This window comes from Emydura macquarii, unplaced genomic scaffold (genome assembly GCF_026122565.2).
Source record: "Emydura macquarii macquarii isolate MOO-44397 ecotype Brisbane River unplaced genomic scaffold, CSIRO-AGI_Emac_v2 contig_2897, whole genome shotgun sequence".
In the NCBI taxonomy this organism is placed as follows: domain Eukaryota; kingdom Metazoa; phylum Chordata; order Testudines; family Chelidae; genus Emydura; species Emydura macquarii.
In genome coordinates, this window is record NW_027133034.1 from 51,001,811 (window position 1) to 51,028,985 (window position 27,175).

The 27,175-nt window shown below is 39.5% G+C and overlaps 1 protein-coding gene across 1 annotated transcript in view; it reads right to left on the bottom strand.

Annotated features, from left to right (window-relative positions):
- Positions 1 to 27,175, bottom strand: part of ARSB (arylsulfatase B) — a 110,382-nt gene that overhangs the window by 38,900 nt on the left and 44,307 nt on the right. Inside the window, exon 5 of the mRNA XM_067568660.1 lies at positions 11,529 to 11,772. Coding sequence (XP_067424761.1) covers positions 11,529 to 11,772 — 244 coding nt within the window. The remainder of the gene's footprint in view (positions 1 to 11,528; positions 11,773 to 27,175) is intronic.

Here is a 27,175-nt window from a genome sequence, read left to right on the forward strand (position 1 = left end):
TATCCACTATGATCTCTAAATCATTTGCAGTCATAGTTCACCAGGATATAGCCCCGTAGATATGGCCTGCATTCCTTCTTCCTAGATGTATAAAACTTTGAATATAGCTGTATTAAAAACACATTTTGTTTTAATGGTTCCCAAGGAATCCAGATCATGTTGTGTGACTCCCTGTCCTCATTATTAACTACCACTCTGTTAATCTTTGTGCCATCTGCAAATTTCAGCAGCAGTGGCTTTAAATTTACTTTCAGTTTGTTGATGAAAATGTTTAATAGCATTGGGGCTAGAACCAATCCCTGCCAAATCCCATTTTAAACATCATCATTCAGTGATGATTCTCCATTGACACCTACTTTTTTGAGATCTGGCAGTTAACCAGTTCTTAATTCACTTAACCTGTGCTCTATCGTTCTGTATAGTGTTAATTTTTAAAATTAGAATATTTTGTAGCACTGAGTTAGACTTTTGTAAGGCATTTAATTATATTACATCTGCTTTTATCAGCCAAATGCATAATCTCACCAAAGAATGAAACCAGGTTTGTTTGACAAAACCTATTTTTCATAAAATCATGCTAATTGGAATTATATTCCTATCCTTTAATTCTTCATTAATTAAATCCAGTGTCAGCTTTTCCATTATTTTGTCAGGCTAACTGGCATGTAGTTATCTGGGTCATCCTGCATGCCCTTTTTTAATACTGGCACAACACTAGCACTTTTCCTGTTTTCTGGAATTTTCCTGCTATTCAAAGGATATTAAAAATTAGTATCAGTGGGTCAGAGATCTCCCAAGGCAATTCTTTTAGGACTCTTGGGTGCAAATTATCATGGCCTGCTGATTTAAAAATGTTTATCCCTAGTAGATATTGTCTGACATGCTCCTAAATTACTAATGGAATAGAAGACACTTCTTTGTTCTCATATGATATGAATACCTCATCTTGGTACTTTCCAGATACAAAAGTATTTATTGAACACTTCTGCCCTTTCTGTATCATTAACAATTTACCACCTCCCTCTAGAAATAGGCCTATACCATTTCTTGGATTTCTTTTTTTCATAATATACTTAAACTTCTTCTTACTGTCTTTAGCCTGGCCAACCATGGATTTTTCCTGATGTCCTTAGCTTCCCTTTATTAGTTTTCTGCACTTCATAATTCTAATTCATATCAATTGTGATCTATTTCCACCCTTGCTCAACCGTTATATATTGTTTTTTAAATTTCTAATTGATGCCTGCATTCTGCCACTGAACCAAGTGGAGGTTTTATCCATTTTCTTTAGGTGTCCTCCTTCTTGACTGTGGAATTCTGACTTTTAGAACATCTAGTAAACTTTTCTTATAGAGCTTCCAATTTTCATTAATATTTTTCTGCCTAAATTTTTTCTTTCACTCAATTTTGCTCATAATTTTCCATAGTTTTGGGAAATTAGCCTTTTTGAAGCTCCAAGTACATATTACTAGCAGGGACAGTTCTCTGTTCACAGTGAATATAATCAAGTAATGCTCATTGGTCCCTGGGCACCCACCAACTTCTAGTTCAGCCTTTATCAGTCATAATGAGGTGTCAAAAGAGACTTACCTTATGTTGGGTGCAATATCTTTTTGTGTTAGGAAATTATTGTAAGTTTTAGAAACTCTAATGGTGTTTTACTACTGGCTGCATAAATTCCCCCCCCCCCCCCCCCCCGGTCCCGCCCTCCCATTATAGACAAGTGTTTAAGAAATAACTCTGTTCTCTAGTTTGATTTGGTGATCTGTATTAGACCCCCAACCAGCCAAGCCTCTTGGGCTTTGTTAGTTGGCACATATATCAATGTGCATTTAAAACCTTGTGTTTCTGATTTATCATAACTAAAACAAATAAAGGTGTCTTTAATGTAGACTGCCTCTTCCCCACCTCTTTAACCCACTCTCACCTTCCTGAACAGGTTATAATCAGGGAATTTAAAGTCTCCAATCATGCAAATCGTTTCATCAGATTAGATACAAGGTAGCTGGGATTGAGATTATTAATGCTGTTATGGTGGGCCAATTTTATGAATAGTTTTATATGTTATGTGGTGGCTTTTAATTTTGTATTGTATATTTAATGTATAAAAACCTAAGATTTCATTGGAGTGACTGATGAATGGCAGGCATTGAAGGTCAGAATCAAGCCTGGAACAGTGTGAAATCTTTCATACTTTTTCTTCTCCACATCTGTTACATTTTTTTGTATTTCTATGGCAGGGACATGGGTATTATTAGTTTCCTGTAACTGGGAAATGTTAAACAAAACTTTGTGTCATTGCAGTACCTTATACCTAAATTTAGTGCCAAAGGCCCCTAATTTAAATTCTGTAGCACTATTAATTGATTATGAAATTATTCAGTAACCTTTGGTATTATTTAAATAATTCTAAACACACCACAAAGTGAGAGTGTATAACCAATACACATTACTTACACAGTAGAAGAAATCCAGCAGTGCAGCAAGACATAGGAGCTCTTTTTGGAATCTGACCAGCTGCGGAAGCAGGGAGAAATGCTACAGTGTCAGGGGAAAAAGGGCAGAAGCATCCTCCTGGGGGAAGCAAGTGGAAGCCTGCACAAGGAGATGACTGCCAGTTGGGCTCCTAAGATGCACAAGAGCACAGCTCCACTTCTATAGGACTTAAAACCTCTGGAAAGTGGTCACCATTCCCAGTTACAGAGCTCCACTCCTATACAGCTTAGCTCCTCACAATACAGAGCTTCAGCAAGTTATCCAGCTATCAGTTGGATACTGTAGTTTTTGTCAGGGACCCTTTAAGTGCCCAAGACAGCAAGGATATGAAGGCTCAATTAAGGCTCTCTGAAACACCTTATCTTTGTATTTCAATGATTAGGTTGTTTTAAACTATAAACATATCTTAGAATTCTCTGGCTTTTGGATATTTGTTTTTAAGGTACAATATTCTATGAAATTGCACACACTCACTCACTCTCTCTCAAAGGAAGTGGGTTTTTTTGTTGGGATTATTATAGTGTGTTCCATCACAAGTTCAATTCTGTGTTCTTAATGAAGGCTAAAACTCCCGTTGTCTTCAAAGGGAATTTTGTCTATATAAAAACAGCTGCACTTGATCCTATGGGCCAGATTCTCAGCTAATGTAAACTGATGTAGTCTGTAGCAATTGAAGAAAAATAATTGTTTGCTTGACCACAGTTACTCCATTTTAGTTGTTTTAGTGTTCTGCTTTCTGTTGAAATCACCCACCCCCTCCTCTTTTCTTTGTTTATGGTGCTTATCTCTGCCAAGGTCAGAGAGAAAGATTAACAGGAGAAATGAGGAGTCAGCCTGTAGTAGTTTTTGCTTTCTCTTCAGTCTTGGGAAATAGACTAGACAATTTTGATAGATAAGTTGAAATCTTCTGCCCTTATCTTTTATGTTATGCATACTCATTATATTTAGAAGATGTAGAAAGTGTAAGCCAATAGTAATATAATAATAATTTGAGTGTACCAATAAGCATTAAGAATTTATGCATATGTAATTTCTTTGTTTATGTTTGTATAAATATGCAAAAGAGCATGCCTTCGAGGTCTCACACTGACCACTTGCTGGGAAGTGTCCGACCTCTGCAGAAATAAAAACTTGGAGACTGCCCAACTACCTGCGTGGATCTCTTTTCTATCTGGTGCAGGGCTAACGAACCTCATTTGGAATCTTTTTCCAACACAATCAAAGGAGCTATGCTATGCCAGCCAAGAGTATGGCCCTTTATTTTCTACCCTGAGATATTTTTAAAGCATAGAGAAAGGTTATTATTCATTGATGAATTTGAATACACATTTGTATAGGAACTTTAACAGTACAGTGTTTTGTTTAAACTAGGCAAAAAGTAGCCTTGGGAAGAAGTCCAAGATTTTCCAGAGTAAATTTATTTGCCTTGTTTTTGGTAATGACCTGGTGTCACTAAGGATGTTTTGTGCTCTTTTTTTTTTTTTTTTTTTTTTAAACTGTCTTGCCACATATTGTATTTCCTTGGATCATATTTCCACACACTTCCTTAAAAATATTCTTTTTTTATGCATATTGGAAAAATATTATGACATGCTTGACTTAAGACATCATTTTCTTCAGCTTCAATTTGTATCACAATGCAATCAACTGTGATAATCTTTTCCCAACAAATATTTAGTCTGTGGGATCATTCATAACCTTTGGTATTTAAGTATGTAATTTTAAATTGTTTTGTTTTCTATGTCTCAAGCAGTTGGAGACAAAGTCTACAAATTAAGAAAGTTTACTTTTTAAGATGAACTACTATTACAGAATATATGCTCATCTTCCAACATCAGCAGGTTACAAAAATGTATTACATTTTGTAGAAACAACAACTATTTGAGTAAGGCAACATTTCTGAGTACCTTCAGATAAATTTTATGGTTTTAGCTACTTATTTATTTTGATTTCTGGAAGTGAATATAAGTTCCTTTGCAATCTGAACTTTATAATAACTAAAATATTGTGGATTTGCTTTTTCTTAATGCTATGTGGAAATAAATTTATTAGAACAGAGGAACAGACATAATGGGTCAGACCAGTGGTCCATCTATCCCAATACCCAGTCTTTTGATAGTGGCCAGTGCCAGATGCTTCAGAGAGGATAAACAGAACAGAGTTTTAAATGATCAGTCGCGTCATCCAGTCCCACATCCAGAGCATGGGTTGCATCCCTGACCATCTTGGCTAATGCCCATTTATAGACCTATCTTCCATGAACTTATCTAATTCTTTTTGGAACCCAGTTATAGTTTTTGTCTTCACAACATCCCCCGGCAACAAGTTCCACAGATTGATTTTGCATTGTGTAAAGAAGTACTTCCTTTTCTTTGTTTTATAACTGCTGCTTATTAATTTCATTGTGTTATATGAAAGGGTAAGTAACACTTCCCTATTCATTTTCTCCATACCATTCATGATTTTATAGAGCTCTATCTTACCCCCCTTTAGTCATCTCTTTTCTAAAATGAAAAGTCCTAGTCTTTTTAATCTCTCCTCATATGGAATGGAAGCTGTTCCATACCCCTAATAATTTTGTTGCCCTTCTCTGCAGCTTTTCCAAATCTAATATACCTTTTTTGAGATGGGGTGACCAGAACTGTACACAATATTCAAGGTTGAGTGCACCATGGATTTATATAATGGCATTATGAGATTTTCTGTTTTATTATCTATCCCTTTCCTAATAGTTCCAAACAGTGTTAGGTTTGTTTGTTTTTTTTAACTGCCTTTTTTTAGTGGTTGTTTTCAAGAGAACTATCCATGATGACGCTAAGATCTCTTACTTGACTAGTAAAAGCTAATTTAAACCGCATTGTTTTGTACGTATAGTTGGGATTGTTTTCTAAGGTGCATTACTTTGCATTTATAAACATTGAATTTCATTTTCCATTTTGTTGCCAGTCACCCAGTTTTGTGAGATCCCTTTGTAATACTTCTCAGTTAAATCCAAAACTGACTATCTAGAGTAATTCTGTATTATCTGCAGATTTTGCCACCTCACTGTTTACCCCTTTTCTAGATCATTTGTCAATATGTTGAATAGCATAAGTCACAGAATAGATCATTGGGGGAACCTGCTTTTTATCTCTGTCTCCATTGTGAGAATTGACCATTTATTCCTACCCTTTGTTTCCTATCTTTTAGGCAATTACTGATCCATGAAAGGATCTTCCTTTTTATCCAACTGCTTACTTTGCTTAAGAATCTTTGGGGAGGAACCTTATCAAAGGCTTTCTGAAAGTCCAGGTACATTATATCTACTGGATCACCCTTGTCCACAAGCTCGTTAACACTCTTAAAGAATTCTAATAATTGGTGAAGCATGATTTCCCTTTACAAAAGCCATATTGACTCTTCCCTGACAAATTATTTTCATTTGTGTGTCTAACAATTCTGTTCTTTACTTTAATTTCAACCCATTTGCCTGAAGTTAGGCTTACTGGCTTGTAATTGCTAGGATCGCCTCTTGAGCTTTTAAAGAAAATTGGCATTATATTAGCTACCCTCCAGTCATGTGGTATGGAGGCTGATTTAAGCTAGAGGTTATGTACCACAGTTCATAGTTCTTTAATTTCCTATCTGAATTCTTTCAGAACTCTTGGGTGAATATCATCTGGTCTTGGTGACTTATTACTGATTAATTTATCAATTTGTTCCCAAACCTCCTCTAGTGATACCTCAATCTGAGACAGTTCCTCAGATTTGTCACCTAAAAAGAATGGCTTGGGAGTAGGGATCTCTCCCATAACTAATACAGGGAAGAGCGACGCAAAGAATTCCTTTAGCTTTTCTATAATGGCAGTCTTTTCTTTGTATGCTCCTTTAGCGCATTGATCATCCAGCGGGCCCCCCTGACTGTTTTGCAGTCTACCTACTTATGTACTTCATATTTTTGCTATTAGTTTGTGTGTCTTCAGCTAGTCACTCTTCAAATTCTTTCTTGGCCTTCATTATACTTCTAATGCCAGAGTTTAAGCTCCTTTTTATTTTCCTCACAAGGATTTGACTTCCAATTTTTAAAGCATGCTTTTTTGCCTCTAACTTCCACTTTTACACTGCTTTTTAGCCATGGTCGCATTTTTTTGGTTCACTTCCCCCCTTTTTTTTTTGGGTATACATTTAGTTTAAGCCTCTATTGTGGTGTTTTTAAATAGTCTCCATGCAGTTTGAATTTCACTTGTGACTGTTCCTTTTAATTTTTGTTTAACCAGCTTTCCCATTTTTGTGTATCTCCCCTTTTTTGAAGATAAATGCTATTGTGATGTGTTTGTTTAGCATTTTCCCCCTGGAAAGATGTAAAATTTAATTACGTTATGGTTGCTATTACTGAGTGGTTCAGTTATGCTCACTTCTTGGACCAGATCTTGTGCTCCACTTAGGACTAAATCAAGAATTGTCTCACCCCTTGTGGGCTCTAAGACAAGCTGATCCAGAAGCAGTCATTTATGGTGTCTCAAAATTTTACCTCTGTATCCCTTCCTGACGTGACATGTACCCTGTCAATGTGAGAGAGAGTTGAAATCCTCCATTATTATTGCGTTTTCTGACCTCTCTATTCTCCCTGAGCATTTCACAATCCCCATCCCGCTCAGATGGTTGGTATTATATTCCTACTGCTATACTCCTAATCAAGCACTGAATTTCTGTCCACAGAGATTCTATGGTACAGTTTGATTCATTTAAGATTTTTACTTTATTTGACTCTATGCTTTTTTTTTCATATATACTGCCATTCCCCTACCTGCATGACCTACTCTGTCATTCCTATATATTTTGTATCCTGGTATTACAGTGTCCCATTGATTATACTAATTCCACCAAGTTTCCACAATGCCTATCATATCAATATTTTCATTTAATGCCAGACACTCTAGTTCACCTATCTTAGTATTTACACTTCTAACATTTGTATATTAGCCCACGTACATTTTGTCAGTATTCAGTTGCTTGACTTCATCTGTTACATTTCAGTGGGACTCTTTCGCATTTGACTGTTCCACACTAGCTGCTACCTACTTTACCAATATATTTTCTTTCCTCTTTATTACAAGGGGAACTCTGTCTCTTAGTGAACTCATCCCTAAGGGATGTCTCTGCCCAAGCTGTGTGCTTCTTCGCATCTGTTGGCTTTCCCCCAGCCCTTAATTTAAAAATCCTCTATAACCTTTTTAATTTTATATGCCAGCAGTTCATTCTAGTTTGGGTGGAGTCCATCCTTCCTATACAGGCTCCTCCTTTCCCAAAATGTTCCCCAGTTCCTAATTAGCCTAAAACCCTCCTACCTACACCATCATCTCAGCCATGTATTGAGACCCTGCAATTCTGCCTGTTTTTCTGGCCCAGCATATGGAACTGGAAGCATTTCAGATAGGAGGTCTTGGACTTTACTCTTTTACTTAGCAGCCTAAATTTAGCCTCCAGGACCTCTCTCCTACTCCGGGGTGAATTAATGCATGGGCCCATGAGGCCCATGCTGAGGAGCCCCAGCCAATTTGGGGCCCCCCGCAGGAGTGCTGGAATCTGTGTAGAAGTAGAGAAGCCACTGGTGGTGGAACTCTGGCTCCATCCCCCACTCCTCCTCTTCTTCTCCCGGGGCTCTGCCCCCTGCTCTCCCTCTTCCCCCCAAGGCTCTACCGCCTGGTCAGGCTGGAAGCTGGAGCTAGGCCATGGTAGGAGCCACCCAAGGAGCCCAGGCTGCTGTGAAGAGCCCTGGACCCTCCACTTGCCCTTTAGATCTAACCTGTAAAGACAAAGGCAAAGTATAATTCATAATTTATACTATTAATTATTTTTCATTTGAAAATTTATTATTTCTTGTTATGAATTTGGAGCTGTTATTTATTTTGATGTGGGGGGGGGGGAAGGGAACCTCATAGAGACTTACCTAACATGGATTTTGAAAACTGAATATGCATATATAGAGATGGGACTGAATGGAACCTCTAAAGAAATCAGTCTTTAGATCCCAATTTATGGCTCAGGACTTTCTCACTGTACCTTCTGCTACACTAACTAATATTGGTAAAAAGCCCATCAAAAACCACAAGGAGCATTCATGTTTGTACTATATTGTACTGTCACACATTGACTTGTGATATAGTAACTGACTGGCACTTAATTTCCATTTTCCAAGTTACTACTTTTTTTAAAAAGAAAGATTATAGTTATTTTCATCCATTATAGGCCACTAATCACTAAAAACCAACAGATTTGAACTTTCTATTAGATGTCATTAAAGTCCTTTTTGTCTGATATCCAACATTCAACTGATCTTTTGAGCTACAGTCTTGAAATTTGAACTATTCATTGAGGAAAAGGTGAAATTTGACATTTCTATCATAGGTCAACCACTGGGCAGTCTAACAATGCGCAGAAACGACATTAATTTCTTCTATGAAGAGGTCATGTTGGGAATGAGGCCTCCCACTTGGCAAAATTAGAGCAATCTGGGGTCACCAATTCTCTCTCGGTCATTTTAAACATTACAGGTAGCCACTAGGTGATGAACTGGTAAGCTGATGTGGGTTAAATGCTAGCAATATGCAGATGATTCACAGTTCTACCTATCCTTCATTACATGTGACCATACCACTAAGATAACCCAGAATTTGGACAAGATCAACTCAGGGAGGAGGAACAACTGATTGAAGTTGAACCCAAGCATAGGAGAAGCACTAGTACCGATGGGCAGAGGAAAGCGCTTTCTAGAGTTTGCAACCACAGTACAGTCCCCTTTACTTGAAGACACATGCACAACTGGTCCATTCGGTCTGTAGCTTAGGAATGCTCCTGGATTCCTTGTTGATGCTGAGCTCTCACACAACAGCATTTGCTTGTAACACACACTTTCTACTATCTTTGGCTGGCCAGCAGACTCATCCTGTTCTGGTGGACAATGACCTGGCCTCAGTTACATACAGATTTTTCGCCTTCTGTGTGGAGTACAGCAATTCAGTATACTTGGGCATGAAGCTATCAGCCCTTGGGAAACTCCAATTGGTACAGGCTACTGTGAGCACATCAGACTTGTCCTGCACTTGCTACACTGGTTTCCCATAAAGTATCTAGACAACTGCAAGGTCTTGCACCTTATTCTCAAAGTGCTTAATGGCCTGGGGCCAGCATATCAAAAAGATTCCCTAAAGCTACAGAATGAAGATTGTGGTAGATAACGGAACTCTTTGGGCTCAATGAAACTTTCCACTATAAGGCTAAAGCTCAAGAGGCAGAGTTTCTTGGGGGCCAATCCAAGACTGGTAAACTCTCACAGAAACGAAAGACCATCATAAATCTTCCAATCTTCTGCTCCAAGTACAAAGCGCGTTTTTTTGACTTAGCCTTCTCTGACATATACAAAGTAGGTGTAGTTTAAAACAAAACACCAACAACCATCATAGAAAAATGAAACCTTACACTGCACAGCCAATTTTTCCCCTGGGGAGACGGCGAGAGAAAGAACCACACATGACAGATGGTAGTCATGTTGCTTAACATACTACTGGAATGCACTCAGATACCATACTGATTACTACAGTGTATATCAAATAGAATAGGATCAGTTGCATTAATTAGATTGTCACCAAAAAAGGTATCGAAGATGAGCAAGTGTGCCTCAAATGCAGATATCAATATCAAATCCACCTGAAGGGCCTTGTCTTGATGGGCGAAAGGGATGCATTTGTCGGTCATGTAGAACGTTAGTTTAACATGACTAAAAAGCACCACCAAGGTGCAAGCTAATATGTGTTAGTGTATGTTAGTCTGTATCTTGGTGGTGGAGGGTGTTAAAGTTGCAAAATGTGGGAAGTAGTGAGGTGCTAAAAGGAAAAGGAGTTCAGCTTTAGTTTCACAGATATCAATTTGTTGGGAAGACAGCTATGTAGTTTCTATTTTATAATTTCTGTTATTGAAATACAATACCCACTTACAGAGTCCCCCATAATAGTGATAGGCTTTTATCAAAATTACTAGTTGAACCAAAAACTTTAATAAGCATTATAAACAATAACTAATACACATAGCATTAAATCTGCAATGTTCATTATGTAGGAATTAAGAAGTCTAGCCTCTCATTTAATTTTAGCAGTATTTCACCTTGCTATATAGCTAGCATCTTGAATGATCCTGATGTAACTCAAAAGTATATTCAAATATCACTGAAATGTAGCCACTTCTAAGAAAGAAGGAAATAGAATTTAGCTAGCTAGCTAGCACATAGCATGCGTCACTAACGTGTAGAGCGGAGGAATGAAGGAATTTATACTAAGATCACCAAGAAAACCCCTACTCTTGCAAAAAGTGCCAAGGATTTTTAATTCATGCAAAAAAACTCAGATTCTGAGGGCTCCATAACCCACTTGTGGTAAGGTAAACCTCAGGGAACTGTATCTTTGGAAGAAGAAAGGGCTGAATAAACATTTAGCAAGAGTTAATTCTATATTCATAGAGTTTAAGAGCAGAAGAGACAATTCTATCATCCTGTCTGACCTCTTGTATATCACAGGCCATTAAATTAAACCCAATTACCCCCGTGTTGAGGCCAATACTTTGTCTATGACTAAAATGTAATGTCCAGAAAGGCATTCAGTCTTGATTTGAAGACACCAACGGATGGAGAATCCACCATTTCTTAGTAGTTTGTTCGAATTGTTAATCACCCTTATCGTTAAAAATGTGTGCCTTATCTAGTCTCTTCTATTCTATTCAAGTTATCATGCTGCATCCCTCATCATGGTATCTGAGCACACCTTCCAGAGATGCATTAAGTAACATGATTGGCATCAATAATTTATAGTGTTTTCTGCTTCCAGTTCTCTCCCCTGAAGGAAACATGTATCTGGATGTAAACCTCTCCTTTTATTTAGCAAATTAATTTTGTAGGTTCAAGTGTATGTCTTTGTTTCTCTCAAATTTCAGGTCTGTTGTTCTTGCTGATAAAAGTCTTATCTTAGCAAGATTCTGACTCAGTTATTTGAAATACAAGTTACCTGATAGTTTTCCACACATCAAAGCCATCCAGAGGCTTAGTGCTGTTTATATGTCCCCCAGCAAGATTTACTAGAGTCGGCAGCCAGTCAGAGATGTGGATCAGTTCATGACTTTCTACTCCTCTCTGTTTCAGTAAAGGACTTGCAACAAATCCTACTCCTCTCACTCCTCCTTCCCAGAGCGTCCACTTTCTTCCTCTTAGAGGCCAGTTATTTCCACCTCCCAAAGTCTGTCCTCCATTGTCTGAAATATAGAGAAGCAAAAGAAATTATTTTTAAGACAAGTATTTTAGAATGTGTTCATTTTAAATAAGTTTACATAATACAAGGATATCACAATAACCGCACAATGCTAAATTCTACCAACAACTTCAGTTACATACAATACTACTTAACATTTATGTGATGCTTTGCATCTTCAAAGCATATTATAAATATTAGCTAAAACCCTCACAAAATCTTGTAAAAGGCGGTGTGTTATATATTCAAATGTGAACAAGACAATGTGGGAGGCGAGCAAAGAGCGAAAGAGTGTATATTAGTTTCAGGTGCAAAAAAGCATACCAAAATTTATAAGAGTGGATGAGTGAGTTTCAGTTATTTGTAGCTCTACAAGGTTTATGTAACTAAACTTGATATACAAGGAAACACACTCATGTCAGTTTCTTTGCACTGTTTTCAGGGCACCTGTGCTAGAAGAATCAGAACTATTTTCAAAAGTTTTAAAGGAAAACAAAGCAAAGCTGTTTTGTTCTACACAAACCTCTTCATCTAGTGCCTACTTCAGTTATAACAAATTGTATTTTGTGATTAAACAAAAGGAATGGAAACAATTGTGGGAGCAAAGAAACAAAGAGGTGCTGCATCTCATTAACCAGAGAAGACAGCCTTACTATCCCCACAGTAAAGCCAAATGATCTCATTCCTATTTAATTAACTAGGGATCAGTGCAAATTTCTGCTGTAGACACATAATCAGTGTACGCTGATCAAGACGGGGGATTTTCTCTGCTAAGGGATAAAGGAGCTTTATCTGTGTGACATCTCAAACATGGGTTCAAAGGGAATGAAAACTAATTTTTATTGAATACTTCAATTTGATCCTACAATAAATAAAATCAACTTTAAATATAGAAATGTACATTTCTATAGCACTTTTCATCCCAAAGTGCTTCAGAAACAGAAATAAAACACTTCTGAAAAGCAGCCATTTGTTTTCGGAGGGTGGCAGCCAAGCATGGAACCAGTATGCAAGACCCTGAGCAACGAAGAGAGGGGAATTTGACAAAGGATTCAAGAGCAAAACCAAAGTTTTACAAAGGGGATCCCTGCCAAGATTTAACAAAACTGATGGCCTAAAGATATGGACTTAAGGGCCTATTTAGGTACTTAAAGAAATGGCTCAATTTTTCAAAAGTGCAAAGCATTCTGCAGCCCTCACTGACCTCAAAAAGAGCTGCTGGGTGCTCGGCAACTTTTGAAAAATCAAACCACTTATTTAATTTCTTGAATATGGAGTATGGTCACACAGCGGAAAGTCTTGGCCCTCACATACACACAGAGCACGTATTACCTTTTATGGAATCAAAGATCTCCACACAGTAAGTGCATGTAACTCAACTTATCACTCTTCATAAGGGCCAAGGGATGAATCCCTTGGGATCTGAACTGTGGTTTCAGGAAAGACTAGATTCTTCAGCATTCTGAAGTCTGCAGCCAGAGATTGTGCCTGGGGAACTTTGATTGGCAAAGAAAACGTCTGCCACCTCTGGAGACAGCTGCTCCTTCCGTTCTTGGTCAAAGCAGATGGAGAGGGTGTGTCAGGGGCATTCCAGGGGAAGGGTAAATCATAAGTAGTACAGAGAGGACATAGAGGGTTCTAGTCTGCTACACTAACAGTTTTAATTTATGCTAGGGCCAGATGTCCGGGGACAGGGAATCACCCAGCCACTCCCTGCAGCTCCTATCTACACTACATCTGAGCAGAGCTTGGATATAGCAGAAAATCAAACTCTAGCTATTTTAAACCTGCTGCTTGTAACACAAAGATATATCTTGTTTATGCTTCCAGGTTTACTTTGTTTTGAAAGATAACTGCAATTAAATATTAAGAAAATTCTGATAGATCACAGTATCTTATTATAGAATAGTGAGGGAAAAAAGCTGTATATTTCATAGGCCATATCCAAATCTCTCTCATATTTAAATAATATTTTCCTCAGACCAATGTCTGTCCTCCTGGAAATTTGTTCAGGATCTTCATGTTATGTCAGTTTCATTAACTGTGGACTATTTGGATCAGGAACTCAGTCTGGTTTGTAACCAGCACAGAGCTCAGAATATTGTCACCACTCAGACTGTTCATCAACATCAACATAAAGTAATAGCACAGTATCAGTTTCCTTCCTTGGTCACTTTTACCTAACATGTAAATTAAAAAAAAGACAACTATGAAACTCATTTATACTGCCTCTCATTTTCTTCTTGATAATAGTACTTTTCCCCTTCTCTTCCCCCCCCCCCCCCCCCATTAGGAATCCTTTTTCAAGAGACCTCTTTTGTTTCATTTCCTGACTAAATTACCAAGAAAGTTTTGTAGGAGGGGGAGGAGAAAAGGTTGATGTTTGGTTTGGTTTTTCTCCCCCCCTAGATAAACACAGTAAGGAAGGATCATTTGTATTTCAACAGATATTGTTTGCTTCAGTGAGAAAAACCCTAACAACTTTGGCTGATGGTTTTAAAAATAGATGTAACAGCTCCCATACTACTGAACAGAAAACTATTATTTCTGTAGCATCTGGGTCATTTTTAGTCTTAATTATCACTTCAAACATCAATAATGAGATGAGAACAGCAGCATGTAAAAAGCAAAAGCAAATTATATACCCCTGAAAGACCATAGTATCAAAGTGCTAAAATATTAATACTGTTAAACACTGTAAATAAAAATAGTAACCAAGAAAACTGTATTCAAGTGTGTGCATGCATAGAGAGTTTTGTGGTCAGTAGCGGATGAGAAATACTTCTGTAAAGTTTTGTCAGCTAAAATAGGTGAAAGATTACAATCATATTCAAGGTACACAGAAACTATTTGACCAGTTACTGCCCTGTCTCAAACCTCCTGTTCTTGGAAAAGCCTGTGCAGATAGTGGTGGCTAGTTTATTCAAGCAGCACTTGATCCCCCACCAGTATCCTACACCCTTTCTTTCAGGCTGTATTGAGACGTCATTGGATATGTTAACAGATGATCACACAGCCATAGACAGTAAGCAAATATCATGCTAATTCTGTTAGATATATCCACAGTTTTTGAGAGTTGATCACAAGGGACTGCTGACTCACTTTCATAGCCGGCATGGATAGTTGCATTCACTTCAGACAATTTATAGACAACAAAAGCAGCTCAGGTCTAGAGTTCTAGACAACATTGACGTATCTTAGAAAATACAATCAAGCTGATAAAAAACTGAAAACCAACTGAGCACCCTCCTCAAAACCTGAGGGTCAGGATAGCTTTCTAGGGAGTTCTCTCACATGGAGTGCTGTTCTCCTATCCCAGCTCCCATTCAATGTGTACATTACACCAATACAAAATGTCAAGGCAGTATGGGCTTCAGTGACATTAGCATCCAGATGAGCTCCAATTCCCTTCCTTCACTACCAAGGTGCCTGAGAGAAATAAGTATCTGGATGAAAAGCAGCTGGCACAATCAAACAGAGGTAATGCTAATGGGAAGCACTTTGAGAAACTGGATAAGCAATGACTTCAGCCTAGACTGAGGGCACAGCTCCTCAGGTTGTCATAGTAGTACAGTCTTGGAGCTATATTGGACCCTGACTGCTCATGGATGTTCAGAGAGCAGTAGCCAGAAATGCCAAATTAGAGAGTCAGGCAATTTTCCTTCAAGAAACAGACCCAACCACAGCATTTGCCACATCCATTCTAAATTACAGAAATTGATTGATTTAAATTAAAGTGATATAAATTACTGAATTTAATCAAGATTTAAATCAGCAAGCAGAAAACATTGATTTAAATAATTGTTTTGAGTGTGTCTAATACTTTTCAGTTATTTCCCTAAAGAAAGGTTGATAACCATTAAAAGATGTTGATTTGAAACTAAATGTAGTCTTTACACTCAATTTGGTGCTTCTTTTTGTTAACCAGGAGGGTACACTATGTCTCTACACATTAATTTAAGTAACTATATAGCTTAATTTACGTGGTTCAATTTTTTTCATTATGTTAGAAAATGGTGAATGATGCATTTCTTGTTTACTAGAGGATTAATTTTTTTTACTTAGGATTCGGCTTAAGCTCTATTTGGCTAGAAATTCAAATAAATTAAAAATGCATAAAAACAGTTTTTAAAATTAAATATTATTTATAAAACTACCTAAATATGCATAAAAAATGCATAAAATGCATAAAAACAGTTTTTAAAATTAAATATTATTTATAAAACTACCTAAATATGCTAGATACAAGAAAATATTTATCAAAATTGTTTTGCATTTTAAAATTATTTATTAAACAAAGTAAGTATTATATAATTAGTGCATTTAACGGATTGTTTCTGGTCACCATGCCCCTCAAGATTTTAAACTGGCAGATCTCATCCTCTCACATCTAGTTTTTAGTGATAGCTTGGAAGACAAAAACAAGCGTTCCTGCTTTTTCAACTCCAAATTGATTTCTTAACTTTGAATTAACTAGTCATTGAATTGAACTAGCTGAATACATCAAAATGAAGAAAATATTCTTTCTGCACCTGCAGAAGAGGCTACTGCTGTAAAAAGCTGGTGCAGCACTTCAACCAACTCTTAGCCAGTGGACTTCACTAGTACAGTGGTTTGACTTTGGAGAAAACCTGGCAACAAACATACTGCTTAATATTTGTATGTATTTAATTTAAATTATTTTAGTATATTATAAGTTTAAGCTTTCACATAGGCTGTCAATTTTAAATTTAATTTTAAATAGGTTTATTTTAAAAAATAAACATTTAATTTAAACTGTAAAAAATCCTTTTTTAAAATCAATTATTATTCACGCTGAGTATACCAGAATGGATGGAAGTTGCCACTGGGTCAACACACACATTGGCCAGCCTCCTTGATCAAACAGACCCATAAGCACATTTCACTGGTCGTTCACATTCTATGTTGTCTCCCTATCCAATTCCAGACCAATTTCAAAGTCTGTGTTCTGATCTTTAAAGCCCTCAGTGGTGTAGGGCCCTGTCAGTCACCACCTCTCACCATGACTCACTTGACATATACACTCGCTAGGGGGATGGACATTCACAATGGAAGGTCTTCAGCTACAGAGTTCTCTATCACTGGAGATCAAGACAAGCCTGAATCTCTAGGACTTTCTTGTAACTGGCATTGCAGCAGACAGGAATAATAATTTGTTAGCAACTGAAGTTACTGCTGAAAATAATTAAGGTGATTATAGGAACCCAAAAGAGTAGAGAACTACCAAAATATGGGTGTTGTGTAAGAGCAATTGGAATTTTCTACCCAATAGCTTTATTTATCAGTGAAGTTTCCTAAGTATAATAGAACATGAACATTTGGTGGTAAATATTTCAGATTTATATGAGTACTACTCAAATATCCAAGTTATCGCATTTATAATTATAATGGATCATAAATATCCTATTTATAATGTAGGATCCAAATAGATCATATAGTGAATGTTCACATATATTTCAGGGCAATTTTTTACTGCACTTAGCCTTAAGTGATAGTGATGCAAAGCCAGGGCATTACACTAAACACAAACTAGATAAACACTTTGACCCACACTACTCAACACTAATTCAGCTTTTCAACCAGCTGAAGGAAAAGCAGGGGGAGAGTCACTGCTGACCCAGCATTAGTGTAATGGATCTGAAAACAGCAATATCTGCTTAATGTCACCAACAAAATAATTAAAGAAAATGGATACAGGGTAGAGAGCAAAATAATGACAAAAGTTACAAAACAACATTAGCTTTCTGGGTGCTTTTAATGAAGAGTGCATTGCAGTACCCTAGCCTATATGTAACATAGGCATGGATTACTGTGGCGGTCCATATCATTTAGAGATTATGTTATGTATAATGCTAGTGGGATCCTGGGAAGATGTGCCATTCCTGATGGAATACGAGACAGGAAAAAACATAATAGAAACTAAGACTACTTAGTAAGTTGTAAGAAAAGAAGGCGGGGCCCACAGCTGTTATAGTTTTAAAATTGTGTGTGTGAGTGAGTGAGTGAGTGAGAGAATATAAAATGAGACAAAATAACCCCCTTCAGGCTGCAGCTGCTAGTCTCTCCTACACTGAAAGCATCGGTTATTGGAAAAACATACTGTGAGGTTTAAATAAAAGGGTGAACCCACACCAGTTAGATCAGTAACACCCAGGCAACTAGAAGAAATAGCTCCTATCGAAGGAGCTGAATTCCTTTCTGAGGGCCAGGAATCTGGGTGGAAGACATCCCAGGTTTTACAAAGGTAGACTCTATAGGCTTGAAATAGTTATGCCCGTTTGTTTTTTTTTTAATACTATGTTCCTATAAAAATCTAGATGCTGGAGTGAAAATGAATCTTGATGAATTGGCCATATTTAACTATTTCACATAAATGTTACATAAACAAGGTTGATGTAAACATTTTATTTTGGTTTCTCAGTATGCATATAACCACAGAATAACTACATCAGGACATATGTTTCTGTGAGCTGCCTGCCTACAGCTGTAGGAGACTAACCATTTTTTGCTTCAGAAATATTCAGTTGCTTCTCCTCTAGAATATTTTTACAAGGGTTTTCAAATTTGATCCACGGTGAATATCTGCCATTACTGCAGCAAAAGCAATTCATCTCTTCCAAAAAAAACTATCTACCACTTTAATGAAAAAGTCACTGCAAAAAATCAATTTATTTTGCAAACACTTAGAAACTCTTACCAGATATACCAGCACCAAGAATCTTCTCACAACTCTATTCCGCTCTCCTCAATTGTACTGAGCAAGCAGAGTACTGAAATTTTTAATACTGAATAATTTGAATATTACCCCAAAAGAAAACTGGAGGGAAGGCATAAAAGACAGTTACTTGCCTTGTAACTGATGTTCTTCGAGATGTGTTGCTCATGTCCATTCCATTGTAGGTACATGCACAGCCCGTACACAGTTACCAGAATTTTTTTCCCCCTTAGCAGTACCTGTAGGGCCAGCTTTGGCACCCCCTAGAGTTCCACACACATGCTGCAGTATATTAGACACCACCAACCCTACGCCCCCTCAGTTGCTTCTTGCTGTCAACTCCGGCAGCAGGGACAGGTCATGGAATGGACATGGGCAACACATCTCAAAGAACAACAGTTACAAGGCAAGTAATCGTCTTTTCTTCTTCGAGTGCTTGCTCCTTTCGATTCCATTGTAGGTGACTCACAAGCAGTATACCTTGGAGGCGAATTTGGAGTTCACAGACGAGCTGACTGCAGCACTGCCCTGCCGAAGCTGGCGTCGTCCCTTGCCTGCTGAACAATGGCGTAGTGGGACGTAAAGGTGAACACTGACGACCATATAGTGGCTTTGCATATGTCCTGAATAGGCACTTGCACCAGGAACACCGCAGAAGAGGCCTGCCCTCTAGTAGAGTGAGCTGTGATGCTTCCCGGAAGGCGAACCTTCGCCTGCTCATAGGAGAACCTAGTGCAGGAGGTTATCCAAGAGGACATCTGCTGCGAAGAGACAGATAAGTCTTTCATCCTATCAGCCATCGCCACGAACAGCTGCGTGGACTTACAAAATGGTTTCGTCCTCTCAATGTAAAAAGCCAGGGCTCTGTGCACGTCCAGCATGTGCCACCTCCATTCTTCTCTGAGGCATGCAGCTTTGGGAAGAATACAGGCAGGAAGATGTCCTGACTGGCATGGAATTGTGACATCACCTTGAAGAGAAAGGCTCAGCTAGACCTTGTCCTTATAAAAGGCCGTGTAAGGCGGCTCCGAGGTAAGTGCCTTAATCTCCAATACCCTCCTAGCCAAGGTGATGGCCACTAGGAAGGCTACCTTCCACAAGAGCAACAACAGGGAGCAGCTAGCCAAAGGCTTTAACGGTGCCCCCGTGAGCCTGTAGAGGACTACGTTCAGGTCCTAAGGGGGTAACGGGTCCGTAGCCTGGGGGTAAAGTCTCTCTATACCCTTCAGGAACCTGGCCGCCATGGCATGAGAGAACACTGACCTCCCTTGAATCTGTGGATGGAAGGCTGATATGGCAGTCAGATGCACCTTCAACAAGGCAGCGGCTAGGCCCTGGAGTTTAAGATGCAACAGGTAATCCAACACCGTCTGGACTGATGCCTGGTGGGGCGTGACTGCCTAGGCTGCGGTCCAGCAAGTGAATCTCTTCCACTTGGCTAAATATGACATCCTGGTGGAAGGTTTCCTGCTACCCATTAGTACCGCCTGCACCTGAGAGGAGCAAGCCCATTCCTCTAGGCTCAGCCACTCAGCCTCCACACTGTCAGGTGCAGGAACTCCAGGTCCGGGTGCAGAAGGCACCCCTGGTCCTGTGAAAGCAGGTTGTGCCAACACGGCCTATCTGGGGGGTTGGAGGGGGGAGGGCACCCAACAGCTCCAGAAGTGCTGTAAACCAGTGCTGCCTGGGCCATGTGGGTGCTATAAGAATGATATTCGCCTTGTCTCATTTGATTTTTAACAGGATCCTGTGAATCAACAGACTTGGAGGGAAAGCATACAGAAGCCTCCCCGACTATGAGAGCAGGAAGGCATCTGACAGTGCTTGATCATCTAGCCCTCGAATGGAGCAAAACTGACTGCATTTCCTGCTGATCCTGGAAGCGAAGCGATCCACTTGGGGGAACCCCCAACTCTGGAAAATCATATTGGCTACCGACAGGTGAAGAGACTAATGGCAAGGCATGAACGTCCTGGTGAGGCAGTCCGTTGTGGTGCTCCTGATACCAGGGAGGTGTGAAGCCACAGGGAGGGAGCGGGAGCAGACTCTGGTCTCCTGAGACCTCCAGTGCTCTGATGACCGACGGCTCAGTGATGGGGAGCATGAGCCCGGTGACCAGCAATAATGCTCTCTAGACCAATGCCAAATTGGAGAAGCCCTCCTGTGGGAGGAAGATCAGGAACGTCGCCCCTCCGCAGGTGAGTGCCCCAGTGCCAGGGATTGACACAGGTGCTGCTCCTCCCTGGGAGGACGTCCTGATGCTGGCAACTGGGTTCTGCGCCATGAATGCACAGGCAAATTCGATGGTGCTGGGGAAAGTAATTGGTGCTGACTTCCTGATGGTGAACGTCTGTGAGACCTCGATCTAGAACGGTGCTGCCCCGCTGGGCCCGAGGTCTTAGGGGTCGTTGACTGAGACTGGTATCAAGTCAACGCCACTGAGGGCCTGCGCTGTCGGCTCTTCCTCCCTGATGATCTGCCCGGAAATGGTGAGAGCACCCTTGAGGACCGGTGCCAGGATGGAGGAGATCTTCTCCCCGATGACCTGGGATGTGGGGAGGCATGCCAGGGCTCCAGAGAGGAGTGCAGCCATCAGGGGCTTCCCTTTCAACACCGGAACCTTTCCTTTCCCTTGCTCTGTCTGGGACATGAAGGTTGGGGGCAAGGGCAGTGCCATTAAGTCCCTGGCTGCTTGAAACTCTTCCTGCATCCATGGCTCCATGATTCGAGGAGGCCCTCTGCCACTCCCTGGAGTCCTCTTTTGGGGACTTAGGGCCCCACGCAGTGAGCCTTGCTCCTGCAGAGTCTGCTCAGCCTGTTGGACCCGCGATGGTCCGGTACTGACCCCGCATCCCTGGATTTCTTAGGTGTGGGGGAGCGGCCCCTCTCTCAACATTGCTTCTTCTTCAAAGATGAAGCAGAATATGAGTGCCGTGGAGGATCTGGTAGCGGAGGGGCACTCTGCACCGACGTGGTGCTTGGCACCAAGAGAGAACAAGACAACTCTGAGACAGCTCTTAAAGCAGCCTCCATCAGGAAGGCCTTCAGATGAATCTCTCTCTCCTTCTGCGTCCTTGGTCTGAACACCTTACAGATGCGGCACTTGTCCTTCCTATGCGATTCCCTCAGGCACTTCAGACAACAGTCACGGGGATCGCTAAGTTGGAAGCGCTTACCGCAAGACTTACAGGGCTTGAAGCCCATGGATCAGAGCATATCCCGCTGCTGGGCGGAGGTCCCTAAGGGGACTAAACCTTAACTACTAAAGTATTAACAATTATTTACTACAATACACTAACTACTTCTACTTAACAATTACTTAAGAATACTTGACTAAGAGGCTAAAAGGCTAAGAAACACTTGCAAAAGCAAGCAATGAACATAGCTCCAGTAATTGTCAGTGTCAGAAAGAAGGAAATGAGGGGGCGTAGGGCTGGTGGTACCTCATATACCGTGGCATGTGCGCAGGACTCCAGGAGGCGCCGAAGCTGGTCCTACGGGTATTACTAAGGGGGAAAAAAATCCGGTAACCATGCATGGGGGCGCACACACACCTACAACGGAATCGACATGAGCAAGCACTCGAAGAACATATACTTCTGTCACCTCCCATCTGCATGCCCAGATTACAAAATTAAAGGTTGGCAGAATAAGTAGTCAGGTTCCAGAACAAGATGTACCACAGAAAGCCTGCAGAAAGGGCCAAAGTGAAAGTGAAATTTCTGTAGCCTTGATGCCATCAAGTTTGCCGTAGCATGAGATCAGAGAGCAGGGGCAGAGTTTGCCACCCAGAGAGCCAGCTGGGGTATAGCCATAATAACCTGCAGATTCTCAAGATCCAAGAGATTTCTCTGAAGATTCTGGGGCATGTTTAGAAGCCCATGCTCTCTTCATTACCTCCAGAGAGCACATCATCCAAGCCAGCATGGCTGCCCCCTCCTCTCACACAGGCCCCAAATCTTACACTATTTTTTTATTGTTCACGTGTAGGCTCAAACATTGAATGTCTCTTTAATAAGGAAGCCCAATACTTTTTTCTCCTGGCAAACAACTGCTCTTGTAATTTACATTCATATTAATTCATAGTCACATGAGACTTTTTGTCTCTATTAAAAGAAACATTTAATTGAATCTATAATTTGTAAATAGTCAATGTTTTGCTAGGGTTCTTAGAGGAATCAATAAATAAAACTGGATAGGCAGTTTTGTTTCCACCGAACTCTTCTCTGAATAGCTGCCAGATACTAAACCTCCTGGCTGGTGAAGCATATATATTTAACAATGGGGGAGATATATATAGCTAGTAAACTGTTTGATCAGTATGCATTTCAGAAGAGCAGTGAGATGGCATAAGAAATAATGCCTGGAGCTAGCTGATTAAGCAAGAATTTTGAGAAGCCTATAAGAGATCTTTATGTTTTCTCCTGCTGTTTATATGTCAAAATATTATGAAAGAAACACTAAACTACATTAAAGTGGAGTATCAGTGACACAATGTGACCCTTAGCCCTGCTACTCATCGTAATCCACTGGCTTTCCTTATTCCCCAAGTAATCAGAACTTGTGTCTGGATGGAAATTCTTAGGGGACTACCTCAAATGAATGCTCTAGGATAGAGGCACTGTTTTTTCCCCAAACTGTCTCTCAGAAAAAATCAGAATGTTGTCTGCACTTCAAAGACTTCAGCACATTTTACCTAGGACTCAAATGGGCTAATTATGATTTGGGTTTTTAAGGATAGAGATTCTGATTGTGCAGCCTGTCTGTGGCATCATCTTCTTGGTTTTTTCCTGTCTTTGCTTCTCATGGCCCTATTATATCTTTGAGTTCTTTTGATGTGCCTGGGTTATCATAGCAGACATCCTCCACCAAAGTGACGTTCCCCAGTATTGGTCCTCAAATTCATCCAGGATTGTATTCAAATGCTATGCTATGTAATTTCAGCTCCACTTTTCCTGTTCAACCTTTGCATCCTCTCGCCCCCAAATAAGCAGCCTCTACCAAGCCTTTCTACTTTTTGTGCCAGCCCTACTGACCATGCTTCAGCAAGTAAATGGTCTTGATTAGAGGATTCACCCTTTGTAAAGATGCAAGGTTGATATAATTAATCAATTAACAATAATTCCCATTTGATATCAAGTAGAATCAGACTAATTAATCTGTCACACAGTCAGATTCCAGGGCCAGAAGGGACCACTGTGATCATATAGTCTGACCTCCTGTAAAACACAGGCCATAGGAATAATTTTGGGCCAAGTTCTACAGCATATCTTTTAGAAAAACATCCAATCTTGATTTAAAAATTGTCCATGATGGAGAATCCTCCATAACCGTTGGTAAATTGTTCCAATGATTTCCCTCACCGCTAAAATTTACCCCTTATTTCCAATCTGAATTTGTCTAGCTTCAACATCCAGCCATTGGATCATGTTATATTTTTTCTCTGCTAAACTGAAGAGCCCATTACTAAATATTTGTACCCCAACAAGATACTTAAAGACTGTGATCAAGTCACCATTTAACCTTCTCTTTGTTATGCTAACGAGATTGAGCTCTTTGAGCTTCCCACTCTAAGACATGTTTTCTTCATCCTTTAATCTTATGGCTCCCCTCACAACCCTCTCCAAATTTATCAACATCCTTCTTGAATTGTGGACACAAATATTCCAAGAGCAGTCACACCAGTGCTAAATACAAAGGTAAAAATAACCTCTCTAATCCTACTCAAGATTCCTGTTTATGCATCCCAGAACTGCATTAGTACCTTTGGCCACAGCAGCACATTGGGAACTCATGTTCTGCTAATTATCCACCACTCCCCTCATATTTTTTATGAAGTCACTGCTTCCCCTGATAGAGTTCCCCATGATGTAAGTATGGTCTACAATCTTTGTTCCTAGTAATATACATTTACATTAAAGCTATTAAAATGCATAGTGTTTGCTTGCATCTAGTTTATCAAGTGATCCATATCACTTTGTATCAGTGACCTGTCCTCTTCATTATGTACTACTCCCCCAATTTTTGGGTCATCTCAACTTTATTAGTGATGCTTTTATGTTTTCTTCCAGGTGATTGATAAAAAATGTTAATGAGTGTAAGGCCAAGAACTCATTCCTGCAGGACCCCACTGGAAACGTGCCAGCTCGATGATGATTCCCAGATTACATCTACATTTTTAGAACTAGCAGTTAGCCAGTTTTTAAATCCATTTAATGTGTGCCCTGCTAATTTTATATCATTCTAATTTTTTAATCAAAATGTCACGTGGTACCAAGTCAAATGCCCTATAGAACTATATAACGTCAACGTTATTATTTTTTATTAACCAACCTTGTAATCTCATCAAAAAAGAAATATTAAGTTAGTTTGACAAGGTCTATTTTCCATAAACCCACGTTGATTTGAATTAATTATATTATTGTCCTTTAATTCTTTATTAAAATCGAGTGCCATATCATAGACTCAGACTCATAGACATTATGGCCAGAAGGGACCATCATGATCATCTAACCTGACCTGCACATTACAGGCCACAGAACGCCCACCCACTCCTGTAGTAGACACCCAACTCTGGCTGAGTTACTGAAGTAATCAAATCATGATTTCAAAACTTCAAATTACACAGAATCCACCATTTACTCTAGTTTAAAACAACAAGTGACCCATGACCCATGCTGCAGAGAAAGGCAAAAAAATCCCAGGGTCTCTGCCAATCTGACCCAGGGGGGAATTCCTTCCCGACCCCAGATATAGCAATCATTTGGTCCCTGAATCTGAGTGCTAGACCCACCAGGCAGGTATTACAGAGAATTCTCTCTCAGGTAACTCAGAGCCTTCCCCATCTAATGTCTGATTCTGGCAATTGGTGATATTTGCTACCAGCAGTTGCAGATGGGCCACATGCTATTATAGGCAGTTTCATCATACCATCACCTCCATAAACTTATCAAGCTCAGTCTTGAAACCAGGTAGGTTTTTTGCCCCCCTTCTCCTCTTGGAAGGCTGTTCCAGAACTTCACTCCCCTGATGGTTAGATACATATGTCTAATTTCAAGCCTAAACTTGTTGGACAGTTTATATCCATTCGATCTTGTGTCCACAATGGCACTTAACTTCAATAATCCCTCTCCCTCCCTGGTATTTATCTCTCTGATTTATTTATAGAGAGCAATCATATCTCCCCTCAGCCTTTGTTTGGTTAGGCTAAAAAAGCCAAGCTCTTTGAGTTTCCTCTCATAAGATAGGTTTTCCATTCTTCTGATCATCCTAGTAGCCTCTCTCTGCACCTGTTTCAGTTTGCATTCATATTTCTTAAACATGAGAGACCAGACTTGCACAGTATTCCAGAGGAGGTCTCATCAGTGCCTTATATAATGGTACGAACACTTCCCCATCTCTATTGGAAATACCTCATCTGATGTATTCTAGGATTATATCAGCCTTTTTCCTGAAAGCACCACATTGCCAGCTCACAATATTCCTATGATCAACAAATACACCCAGGTTCTTTTCCCCCCCTGACTTCCAACTGATAAGTCCACAGCTTATAGCAAAAATTCTTGTTACTAGTTCCTAAGTGCATGTCTAGATTATCTTTAATTGCCACCCCATCCTCAGAATTTAGCTGTCCCACTTCTTCTACCCTTGTTTTCTTTTTATTTATATGGCTATAGAAACTTTTACTATTTAATTTCCTTTGCAAGGTCCAACTCTGCTGCTCCATTATCTTGCCAGGGATTGATGTCAGGCTGACAGGCCTATAATTACCCAGGTCATCTGTCTACCCTTTTTAAAAATTAGCACAACGTTAGTTTTCTTCCAGTCTTCTGGAATTTCTCCAGTGCTCCAAAACCTATTGAAAATCAACATTAACGATTCAGTGAGCACCTCGACCAGCTCTCTAAAAACTCTTGGATGCAAGTCATCCTCACTTGCTGATTTAAAAATGCCTAACATTAGTAGCTTCTGTTTAACATCCTCTAGAAATATTAGTCATACTCATCATCATATGGTGAGACTATAGCATCTATATATTCCCCAAATGCAGAACAGAAATATTTATTGAACACTTCTGTATTTTCTGCATTATTATTGATAATTCTACCATTTTCATGTAGTAATTAACTAATACCATTGTCAGGATTCTTTTTTATTCCTCTATATTTAAATAAAAACCTCCTTCTTACTATCCTTAACATTGTGGGCTATAGATTACTCCTTGTGGCCTTTTGTGTCCCTTTTCAATTTTCTACAATGCCTAACTTCTGATTACATTAAACAAGAATTAGCAGCAATACAGATGGTGAAGCAAATTATGTCTGTCAGAGACCCTTTCATTTGGCTGTTTACTACATCTTCAGGCCAGAGCCAAATATATAAATCTACTAACAGTCTGACATTTGTGGAATAAAGTGATACAGTTTTAAAAGAAGTTATTTTAAGAATATAGACAAATACAGTTAGCCTCCCTTAAGAAAAATGCTGCAGTTTTCAATATTATAAAGCATCTAATTCACCTACCAATCAACATAAGTCTAGCTGCATGACTATTGTGTGTTCCCAGTTTCAAAGAACACTCCAGAAAATGAACTTTTAGCAAAACACTGAAACAACTTAACTTCCCATCAAATACACATGTTAAATGTTTTTAAAAACTGAAGATAATAAA